The sequence below is a fragment of the Thunnus maccoyii genome, chromosome 2 (genome assembly GCF_910596095.1).
Source record: "Thunnus maccoyii chromosome 2, fThuMac1.1, whole genome shotgun sequence".
NCBI classification, from domain to species: domain Eukaryota; kingdom Metazoa; phylum Chordata; class Actinopteri; order Scombriformes; family Scombridae; genus Thunnus; species Thunnus maccoyii.
The window spans coordinates 5,239,891-5,251,460 of NC_056534.1; the positions used below are offsets into that span (position 1 = coordinate 5,239,891).

Genomic DNA, 11,570 nt, shown 5'->3' on the forward strand with positions numbered 1-11,570 from the left:
TTAAAGAGAGGATTGAATTTGCTGAGTTGACAGTATGGTAAAGTCATCTCTCTGGTGAAATTCACATCAACAACTTTTGTGGATGGACACTGATATCTGGGTCCATTTGATTATTACACAGAAATATGCTCTATATGCTGTTACCATATAGTCAGTTCATCTACTCCTCTTTCTTCTTTCAGTTATACTGATAGAAGAAAGAGGAGTTGGTTTTTTCTGTTCCTTAAATGCAAATAGCCTCTGTTTTACTTCCTTGTTTTGTTATGGCTGTTGAACTCATAGGTGGTATGTAAGAAATGCCTGACCAGAGGCACTAGGTAGGTTAACAGAGAGCAAGCTACACTATGTATACAAAACAATCTATATGAAAAGTAGACCTGAAATTCACTTTCAATACAACACAGCCTGTTGTGGCTTACTGATCAATAAAAATGATCCTTACAAGCTAATCAGTTGCATACACTGTATATCATGTCAATACAACCAAACTGAAATACTGTATTTGTAGTATATACTGTAGAAATGTATGCAATCTACCTACAACTCCGCATAGAGGTTGTTTTCCTCTTGACAAAGCTGGGGAATTCAAACCGACCAATCACAGTGAGGGACATGCAAATCAGCGCCACTATGTCACACCCACCTTTGACAAACCACCAATGGTTGACGAGGTAGGCGGGGCTTGGAGGAGAACAGCGGAGGATTCAAACTGAACATGGCTGCGGGTAAAGATGTCGATGAAAACACACAAAATAAAAGGTAAGAATGACTTGAGTCTAACATCGATATGTTTTCATTGGTATTTACACAGACGTAGAGTTAGTAATACTTACGGCTAAAGCTAAACTTGTGAGACTTTAAACTGGTTAAAATCACGAGGTACGATAAAACTGAGTGACAACGACGTAGTTACGTTAGCGTTAGCTGTTTAACAATAACGTTTCCGTAACTGTAGTTAACTTACCGGTTATAATTTAATGAATTGACATTGTTGGAAACAATTTAAATGTTTATTTCGGAGGTAATAGTGGGAATCCTTAGCTTGCATTTGCTAATGTTAGAATTGCTAGCTGAGGGGTCTTGTGTTGCTATTTGTTTGGGCTAACTGCCCATTAAGCAAGTTCAGTGGTGGAAGAAGTATTAAGTAAAAGTACCAGCACAACAATGTATAAATACTCCGTTGCAAGTAAAAGTCCTGCATGAAAAATCCCACCATGTACTAAAAGTACATAAGTATTATCAGCTTGATGTACTTGGAGTATTGCAGTAAAAGTAGTGGTGTGGTGCTTCTCACTGATATATTATTATATATGACATCATTAGATTATTAATAGTGAAGCATCAGTGTTAGAGCAGCATGTTACTGTTGTAGCTGCTGGAGGTGGAGCTAGTTTTATCTACTTTATATACAATTAGCTAGTTTAGTCCAGTGGTCCCTAACCTAGGGGTCGGGCTTAACTTAGCTTAAGCTGTCAAATAAATGTAGTGGAGTAGAAAGTACAATATTTCCCTCTTTGGCTAATGTTAACTATATAGGAGCACTGAGCAGCCACAGTACCCAAACAAACACAGTAGTTTTTCTAGTGTTTAAAGCATATGTATATCCATTAAGCAGCACTTATCAACTTGTGTTTTTTTTCCTAATCATAACCTGAGTTTGATGCCCTCTCGCATACAAAGATAGAGCTGGTTTACTATATTCCTGTCTCTCCCCCCTCAGAGGTACAGTGAGCAGTATGGTGACCAATCGTGACGAATCTCCGGGGGGCTCACGTGCCGGCCGACCACCCGTCATCTTCAACCCGGACTTTTTTGTGGAGAAACTCCGCCATGAGAACCCTGACGTTTTTCTGGAGCTGGTGCTAAGTAACATCACTCGCCTTATTGATCTTCCTGGGACAGAGTTTTCCCAGCTCCTGGGTGAGGAGGGTCCTAAGACCCCAACAGGTGGAAACGGAGGCTTCTTTCGCTCTTTCAACTTCCTCAAACGCAAAGGTGAGAGGTCAACTTAGTGACATCATTTAGAAATTACCCTCAGCAATAGCTACAGTGAATGTGATTCTCTACATTGACATTAAAAACATTTGGCAGAGCAGCAGTACTGTCCGTCATTCATGATTTAGACTGAACATTGGGCAGCAATCATCCCTGTGAACAGTTGACCATATGTGTGTGTGAGTTAATGTATGAGATAGTGTTTTACAAAAAAATTCCCTCCAGATATGCGGCTGTAAACTAATAATTGTTTGTAGGATTAGTTTTATTGTAAAATCAGCGTGTCATAAAAGTAAATACATGGCTAGTCGCTAATTTTGCAGTCCAACAGTCGCTGTGGTAAGTGAGTAAAAGAATCTTCAGGTCTTTGTGTGAGCTTTCGAGCCCTTTCCAAGATCCTGTTTCACCACATTCCTAATTTCTTCATTGTCAGTGTGCTCTGATGAACCACAGAGATCACTTTTGTAAGCGAGGGATGCATTGTGCTGTCAGAGAATAGAAACAGGACAAGTGCGAATAACATTGGGAACAACGGCTCAGACAGATCTGCTAAGTTCTGCTGATAGAGGGGCTCCATCTATTCCTCCACTTCACATTTTTAAATCACAATGGAATTTAACAGCTGGCATTAAACACACTCCGATAACTACCCGTTAATGCATTTTAATTTCCTGTCGCCTGTTTATTCATCTCATGTGCTAATGTGTTCTTTGATGTGTTGAATGGGATGTCTGAGAGAGTATGTTTTGGCCTTTAGTGTTAATTCAGCTGCCAACCCATGTTTACCTGCTCGTTTGTCTTGAGATTGTCACACACAGTCATCATTCCCATTACTTTCACAGATAAAGGTGTTGTGTTTGGGACTCCGCTGACCGAGAGCAGCATTGCACAGATCTACCAGCTCATTGAGTACCTCAGCAAAAGTAAGTCATCTAAATAAAATGAACAGATCCCTCCTTCACAGTTGATTTGACATCCTCACCGCTCTGCCTTTTAGAAGCTAACAGCTTCTTGCTCTTTTAAATTAGAATAATATCGATGGCATGTTCTCTGGGAATGCAAGTAAATTTGCAAAATTTAAATTATTTGCAGATTTTTTTACTATTTGTAAGATAAATGTCAAGAATTAGTGAGCGCTCACACAAACAAGAGTTTTCACCATCTCATCCCCGCCTGCTATGCTCTGCTCAGATCTGCATGTGGAGGGTCTGTTTCGGGTGCCGGGGAATAGTATACGGCAGCAGGCCCTTAAGGAGCTCCTCAACAGTGGAGTGGATGTTGACCTGGACTCTGGAGACTTCCACCCCAACGACGTTGCCACGCTGCTCAAGACTTTCCTGGGAGAGCTGCCCGAGCCCTTGCTCACACATAAACACTTCCACGCACACCTGAAGATAGCTGGTAGGGACACACGCACTTATACTTTTAAATACTACACTTATCTTCTCATTTTAGGACATAAATATTGGACAATACAAACTTTTTCTGACACTTGATTATTCTGTCATATTTCTACTTGAAGACAGGCGGCTACAACGCCTCATATTCATTCATGAAATGAGTGTCTGTAAAAAAAAAATGCTGAATTTCCAGGCTATACAGAATAAATATATCTGGATTTCATCCCTTCACCCTCGTCCTTTTCCCAGACATGACTCTGTTTGATGAACATGGCAACAAAACTGCGATACCCAACAAGGAGCGTCAAATCGAAGCCTTGCAGCTTCTCTTCCTGCTGTTACCTCAAGCCAACCGCTCACTGCTCAAACTGTTGCTGGACCTGCTCTACCACACCGCTAAACAGCAGGACAAGAACAAGATGTCTGCCTTTAACCTGGCCCTCATGTTTGCCCCGCATGTTCTCTGGCCTAGACACGTAAGATTTGTACCGTATAACAGAGATTCAAGGACCAGAGGCTGCATGAGTACAGCTAAAATCATGAATTAAGATAATTTTGTTTAATTTGGGAGCAAATTACCGCAAATAGTCATCCACCTTTTGAGGAAATAATAGTTTAATTGCAGTTGAAATTTTTAAATTGCCAGAAACTGCTCACACATTACACTATGTGTAGAAGTGTAATATGAATATATTCAGCTTCAGGTGTTAGAGTTAATTAAGTGACTTGTGTTGTGTCTTGCTCCAGATGACAGCCTGTGACCTGAAAGACAATCTGAAGAAACTGAACAACAGCATGGCCTTCCTCATCAAACACTCACAGAAACTCTTCAGGGTACGCAAAGGAACAATCAAACAATTATAAATTGAACCTTGGTTGATAATCCAGTAAGATTCAAGCACATAAACAAAGTGAGCTCTACCAACGTAATATGCAAAAGGTTTTGTGTGTGTTGTGTGTTATTCAGGCTCCAGTCTACCTGCGGGAATATGCCAGAGTGCACTTCACTGGGTCCAAAGCTCTGCAGACCAAGGTTAGTGGAGGGAGTTCACATTAGATTACCCATTTTTTCCTGCTTTAGAGATCTAAATGAAATAAATAAATCAATAAATTAAACAACAGCAAATAATGTGAAGATCAAACCCAAATGTGGTGCTAGCATAAACTGTCATTTGTGAAATTGTTGCCATTTAAAGGGGACATATTGCAGAAAGGGACATTTCCATTTCTTTTTCATTATAAAGCAGATCTAGGTGCTATATAAATACTGTGAAAGTATCAAAACGCTCAGTCCATGGAGAAACGCACACAAGGTTGTGATGTCACAACTATACACTGAGCGTTTCCCCAACCATTGCCTTGGAGCGGCAGCCTGTCCTTTCTTGAAAGAAACAAAATATGATTATTAATGCTATTTACCTAATTTATATGCACTCGTTTCAACTCAGTGTGAGAGTTTCTAGTGTGTTTTGCTGTCATTTATGGCAGCGCTAGTTTATCTCCTCTGCTCTGCTCTCTGTGTTTCACAATCCTTTACCTGTGGTTGGCCTGGGTATGCGTCTCTCAGGAAACAGTCAGCCAATCAGAAGAGAGGGGCAGTGAAAAGATGCAGCTCGTTTCAGGGCATCTGTGGCTTGTATAGCTGTAACTCGGTCCTTTTTGACCATAAAAAAAAAAAATTTTTGTAAACAGACCACGACTGGAAAGGGGCGTAATATGACCTCTTTAAAGTAAACAGGCAGCCTAACTCGTCCTTTACTCTGACAGGATGATCTTGAGCTGCTGCCAGTAAACGGCTCTCCTGCTCAGCGGACGGTGTTGCCCCAGAAGAGGACGGCTGTTCTGGGCCCCAGCTCTCAGGACCAGTGCCAGTCACCAGCTCAACAATACACAGAGGAGGCCCTGAAGGAGCTCTTCAGACACGTCCACCACAACATGCCGGACTCCGCCAAGAAGAAGAAACTTGTCCGACAGGTTCGTTTTGAACACATAACTCTAGGAGCTGAGCTCATTTCTTCTGTTGAACATCCTGAGTGCAAATCACTTGGTGTGTTAAATATCTTAAATATACAATGTAAGGGTTGTCCTCTGTTTCCTACATGCAGTTAGTCAAACAGACCACCTCAGGCACGCCTACCAATGAGCGCTGCCAAGTCCCCCCAGGTCCTAGCAAGAAACATCTCCGTTCACGCTCCTTTGGTGGACTCATCAAGGTACAGAAACGATATACACACATATTGTCTGACAAGAAATGAGGGAAGTGAGATTAAAGATGATATGTAGCAAAGGTCCCCAACTGGACTAAGGCCACCAGGACGTCCCTAGTGGCCCTAATTTTGTTAGTTAGGGTTTGTTTAAACAGGAAGTTTCATCAAGATCAAGATTTCACATTGATATTTTGATGAATATTTTCACCCAATCCTACATAATCTGAGCTAAACTGGCCTTTCTCAACTTGTTTGTCCACTTAATGCTCTGGTACCAGCGCAAGGCTCGTGGCGAGCAGCTGACAGCAGAGAGGCGACTTAGGCACGTCTCACCGGATACCGTCACCAGGACAGGAAGAAAACCTGGCAAAGAGAACATCATCCTGCAGCAGGTGAGCTGTTTTTATCACTGATTTTTAGACAAATAATATCTAATGTACTTCATATATTTTGTTTTGCGACTGAGTGACTGCATACTTTTGTTGGCTTTGTGTAATTTCTATTTCACAAAATTACCTGATGACTGACAATTTCTGTTTGAGCTTGATGTCAAAAATAATATAATGTTGGTGTGTGTGTGTGTGTGTGTGTGTGTGTGTACACAGGTGAATAGCCCATTGAATGGTCCTGTGATGGGGAAAGCGGGGCTGGTAGTAAAAAACCCAGATTTCTCTTTTAATGAGAACAAAGCTCTGAAGGTGTCCAAGGTATGACACACCAGAAAAATCACTGTCCAAAGCTATTCATACATTTAGAGGCACACACACACACACACAACAGTACATTTTAACACAACAGTTCCAACCAATGTGAAAAAACATATTTTTTGCATTGCAGTTCTGTAAATTGACTCTTTGCAAGCAAATCGAGACTTAAAAACAGAATCCACAGTGACTCACAAGTTGCTTTTTTTTCTTTTTGTTAATTGAAGAGAGTTTTGGAAACCTGTAGACCACAATTTTTCTTGCATAGGACATAAGCTCACATTGCATGTACTCCATAGTTTATTAAATTACATAAACATGCAAATCAAGTCAAATGGGAAATTTTGGGTTGACGTGTTTAGTCATTTATATCATTTATTTGTATTTTTGAATGATTTTTATAATTTTTTTTTAAATTGCATGATATTCTGGACAAATATCCGTGCTGTCAGTGTTGTAATTTATGAATACCTCTCTCCATCCCTCCATCTATCCCTCCATCCGTCTCTCAGCAGGACACTCCCTCCATCTCCAGGATGTGTTTCTCTCCTGCTCAGGACGTCTCGGTGTAGAACCTGACACCTCCTCCTCCTCGTCTCGGACAGGACTTGAGGCAGTATTAATATTATTATTCCTCGTTTTTTTTTATCATTGTGTTATCATCGTAGTAAGTCTACCGTTATTTTAACTGTGACTAATATACAGCTGCTTTAGCCTCAGCCAGACCAGCCAAACCAAAGCCAGGACCTCTGTCTTCTGTCCACTGCTGGACTGACAATTAAATAAAATGCTCCGCTGTAGCTTTGCGTGACGGTGATAAAATAAATCTAATTAAAATCATACAAAATGCATTTTTAATTCAATATATATATCTGATAAAACACACAAAAAAAATGTTATAATTTCATTAACAGTTTAAAAAAATTCCCTAATTTCTTTCAGTTGTCTTCATTAGTGATTTTACACATTTTAACATTTAGATGATGAAACTATGTATGAAGCGTAGCATGATTCGCTTATGCTGCAAAATATGAAAAATATTGCATTATTGATCAGCCACACTTGACTTCAACGGGCCCCACAGACATTGGGTTTGTACAAGTATGGAAATCTTTGGGACCAAATGAAGTCTGCATTCCATTTTTACTCTTTTAACTCTTTAAAACTCTTTGAAATCTATTAAATTTTATTTTTAGACCACACAATGCACCACTAATGGCCAACAGATTGGTGCAACAGTACTTTGGGATTGAATCTGACTGATTCAGGTCAGGTGGGACTATATTTTTTTTAAATTTATTTATGTTTGTTTTGTTTCGGTATTCAGAAATGACCAAAATCATAAGAATTTCATGCGTTTACCTTGATAAAGTTTAAGGTTGAGATATTTGAATAAAAGTGAGGAAAAACTCCCACATCTGGCACAACTACAAGTCTGCATGACACGATCTGCTTAAAGATCATGTTTTAAAACATGCTAAACTATTCACGCGTAAGCATTAATACTCATCATGTTGCATGGTGCTCTGTTTTGAATAAACACTGTCTAAACTTATCACTTAGCTCTACCTCTAATGATAATCAGAACAGTTGATCAGGGTCTTTGCTTTGGTTCGGTTGCGCTGACTCTGACCCGCTTGTGTGCCAGTTATCACTTGAAACATGTTTTGTTAGCTACTGTATCAGAATCTATGACCACTAGCTAGACGAGCTTACAGTATACATGTTGTACAGTATGTATGTGTGTGTTTGTGTGTTTTGGTCTTATTGGGAACGGTGATGTGTGATTTTTGGTACGTTACGTTGGTGACTTTGTGTACTGGATGATAGCTGGGTGAACATTTCTCATCCTGATGTGAAAAATATGATTTTAATTTTAAACCGCCTTTACTATTCTCATAGTCTTTGTCATAATGAAACCATCAACTAGTTGGATCCATATTTGTGAATCTGTCAAATGTGAAATGACAGTCCCAGATGCTCAATGGGATTTGATTTTTTTTTTTTTTTTTCTTCAACTGGACAAGAGAAGGGTCATTTGTTTTTGTTGTTTTTTTTTAAAGTGGTTGAGAGACTTTATGTTGATGGTTTAAATGAAAGTTGAAGGAGCGTATTTATGTATGTTTTGTCAGGTGGCGATGAGCAGTTTTGTCTTACAGTCAGGTCCTCTCTTCTCATAACGGTGTGTACGTACGGACGTCCTCTTGGTAAGACGTGTCTGAGTTGAAGTAAGAAAGGAACTTAACATGGTCACAACTCAGACAATGTAACCTGTTCTGCTTTCAGCTGTCGGTTCAATGACATAAATCTGTTATGTAAATTGGATTTAATGTGCGTCATTCCAAACTAGCCATACAGATACGATGAAAGATGAGTGTAAATTAAAGGAACCAGTAAATATCAACCGGTTTCTGATAGAGCACCAATCAGAACATCTAATGAAGAGGTTACACATCAAATGCTTCACCAATATCATACCTTTTCAAAACAATATTTTGTTTGACATGTAAATTCCACAAGCTAGCTTAAAGACTTGGACTGTGAATTACTGTGGATTTGTTCCTTTTTCTCACACAGTTCTTTACGGCCTGACTGAACTGACGTCTGCTCAACTTGTGTAGAAAGAAGAGATGCACCAGTACCAGTTTCCCAATGTTCAGTACTGACAACTAAATTATTATTTTCAGATACCAAGTGTCTAGGCTCATCTCGAACAGTGTTGACTGTTGACTTAGCCTGATAATCGGTCTGAATTGCCGTTTTTGTTTCACTTGATTCATTAATTTGTTTAAATCACTGAACAAATCTAAGACATGGGCAGCGATATACTTGATTAATCCCCCTGCTGGGTGGATCCACCGCCTCACTCACCAATAAGGGCTTTAACTCAAACTAGCTCTCTACTAGATACTTTTATTTATGATGCACAGCATTTGGTTTTGGGAGACCTTCTATGTTTCTCCTCTTGCTTCAGCCTGTTGTTGGGAATCTGCTCTCGGTGTATCGTGTTTTGAAAGTATTGTGGATGTTGTTGACGGGTTTGTGGGACGTGATATGTTGAACATGACTGACATGGACAGTAAATGACCTTACCTCCTTTTGATGTATACTCATATTTTAAAGGTCATTTTGTACAATGGACCACATGGGACTTTTTTTTTTAATTGTTTTTAAGGGGGAGCTAAATTGGATTCTGTTTTATTTATTGCTGGTTAGCGGCTGCAAAAATTGGTTACAAAAATGTCAAACTGAGCTAAATTTAAGGTACATTTATTTATTTATTTTTTTGAGGTTTACTTTTGTGATTCAAATGAAAGTACGTCTGAATATTTGAAACACAAAAAAGCCTGTTAAAAGACCCTTATTGTTTTAATTGTTGCACTTCTGTTTTCTTTCATTTGTATTCTCATGTTACATGTGAAACATTTTGTTACTGATCTCTATTTTCTCTATGCATGGTCACTGATGAGTTCTTCTGTACACTGTGAGAATGACAGAAACATAAAGTTAAATATGACCAATTGATGAATTTCAGTCCCTTTTAAACTTATCTGAAAATGGTTGGTTGCACCTTATCTCTTTGTTACTGAAGGTCAATGAGAAATGCTTTTACACTGAATTTTTATTGTTTTAAGATGATGTATTAAAACGTCTTAACTCCTTCTCAGAACACGCTTTCCCAGTGTGACGGTGAACTCATCTGTTGTATCATCTGGTTTAAACTGTGGTAACTTGTTCGTTTTGTGTTTTTTTTTTTTTGTATTTTAGTGTAAAATAAGTTAACCCTGTACATTGGATTCCTTGGCGAACTGTCCGCTTTGGATTAAAACTTTCTTATGTTTCTTACAGAAAGCCTGTTGTCGTGTTTTAATGAATGTTTACTTTTTTTCCCCCCATTGTTTACAGTACAGTATGTAGTCAGTAAGAGGAATTAATTGCCAATCAGCAGCCGTATACTGTAACTGACACATCAATGTAGTGCTTGTGTTTGTTCACTAGAGGGCGGTATATGATTAATGAGAGGTGTGTGTGCAGCTGGTACGATCTGACTGATGATAAGCATCTCAAACAAACACCAAGTTCATAAGCATCTCTATGGTTTTTACAATCCATGAACACATCATTTTCCATTTATTTAAATCTTTATGGCTTGGAATAAGAACATATTCAGAGATAGAAATGTTTTTTTTCTGATTGCGTTGCAGCTTTAAGTAACATTTAATCTGTTCTAGCTTCTATTTATCATATTGATTATAATAATGATAATGCTGTCAGACTTAATTGATGCCATAAAGAAACTCTCTCACCCCCCTTCAGGAAGGTCAGAGGTCAGGTTCAGCCAGTGAAGTGTCTCTGAAGTTAGTAAAGAATTCAGCTGTACAGGCGGTGTGGTTCCTCAGAGTTCGAGATACTTTATATCACTTCCTAATTTGGAGCAACAGCAAAAAAACAGGTTGGTTATAACAAAACGTTTGCTGTAATCAGCTCTAATCAAATTCAGTTTTCTTCAAAAAACCTCCAAACATACTATTATAACCTTGTAAATAAACCTTAGGAAATATGCTAAAAGACAACATATCTCTGGAGAGCGTAGAATAATTACAGGATCACTGCAGCAAAGTATCTGATTAGTATGATGAAGTATTAATCTATACTGGTGTGATAGGTCTGATAATTAGTGCTGGTTGTGTTCTTGCAATGTGAATAGTTTAAAGGCTTTTATTCAGGTCTAGCCTCTGTTATCACCGTTGTTTCTTTATTATAGCCTCATACAATAATTTACCTGAAGAAACCCATCTCTATATGATTGAAGATGGTATAAAAACAGTATCAGAATCAAAATTTGCTTGTATCCCATTATAATGCCCAGCCATGTTTGAGAAGATGCTGTATATATCGATGTAGGTAAAAACTTATAAAACCTTTTGACTGAGATGAACATATGTAACTTCTCAACAACATGTGATTTTCAATACCAAGAGTATGTTTTGGATGATGTGATTTTGGATCTTTCACTTTTGATTTGTCTTTTCTAGCAGGTAAAGTGAAATTATGCCCTTTTAATTTAATGGTAGACTCTCATTTCATGTGTTAAAGCAAAACTTTATGTTATAAGCAGAGGTAGTGCAACATAAAGATCAAATTTACATGAAAAAAATCCTACTTGATTTAAGTGTGGAGCTCACCGTCTCAGCCTAAATGAGCCAAAATCCGATTTTGTAGTTTTTTTGGTATCAAGCAGAGAGAGGACACATGAAGCACAA

At 38.6% G+C, this 11,570-nt stretch overlaps 1 protein-coding gene across 2 annotated transcripts; it reads left to right on the top strand.

Moving 5' to 3' along the window:
- The first annotated feature begins 687 nt into the window (after nt 1-687).
- arhgap19 (Rho GTPase activating protein 19) lies at nt 688-8,265 on the top strand. 2 transcript variants are annotated; one of them, XM_042435386.1, is made up of 12 exons: nt 688-759; nt 1,721-1,995; nt 2,838-2,918; nt 3,187-3,396; nt 3,645-3,871; nt 4,143-4,229; nt 4,363-4,428; nt 5,163-5,369; nt 5,501-5,608; nt 5,881-5,994; nt 6,208-6,309; nt 6,819-8,265. In XM_042435386.1, the coding sequence occupies exons 1-12, from the start codon at nt 716-718 to the stop codon at nt 6,876-6,878; spliced, it is 1,581 nt and encodes a 526-aa protein (XP_042291320.1). In that variant the 5' UTR covers nt 688-715; the 3' UTR covers nt 6,879-8,265. The 2 variants fall into 2 exon arrangements, with proteins under 2 accessions (XP_042291320.1, XP_042291329.1); XM_042435395.1 differs by having other exon boundaries at nt 6,822-8,265.
- Nucleotides 8,266-11,570: the final 3,305 nt, after the last annotated feature.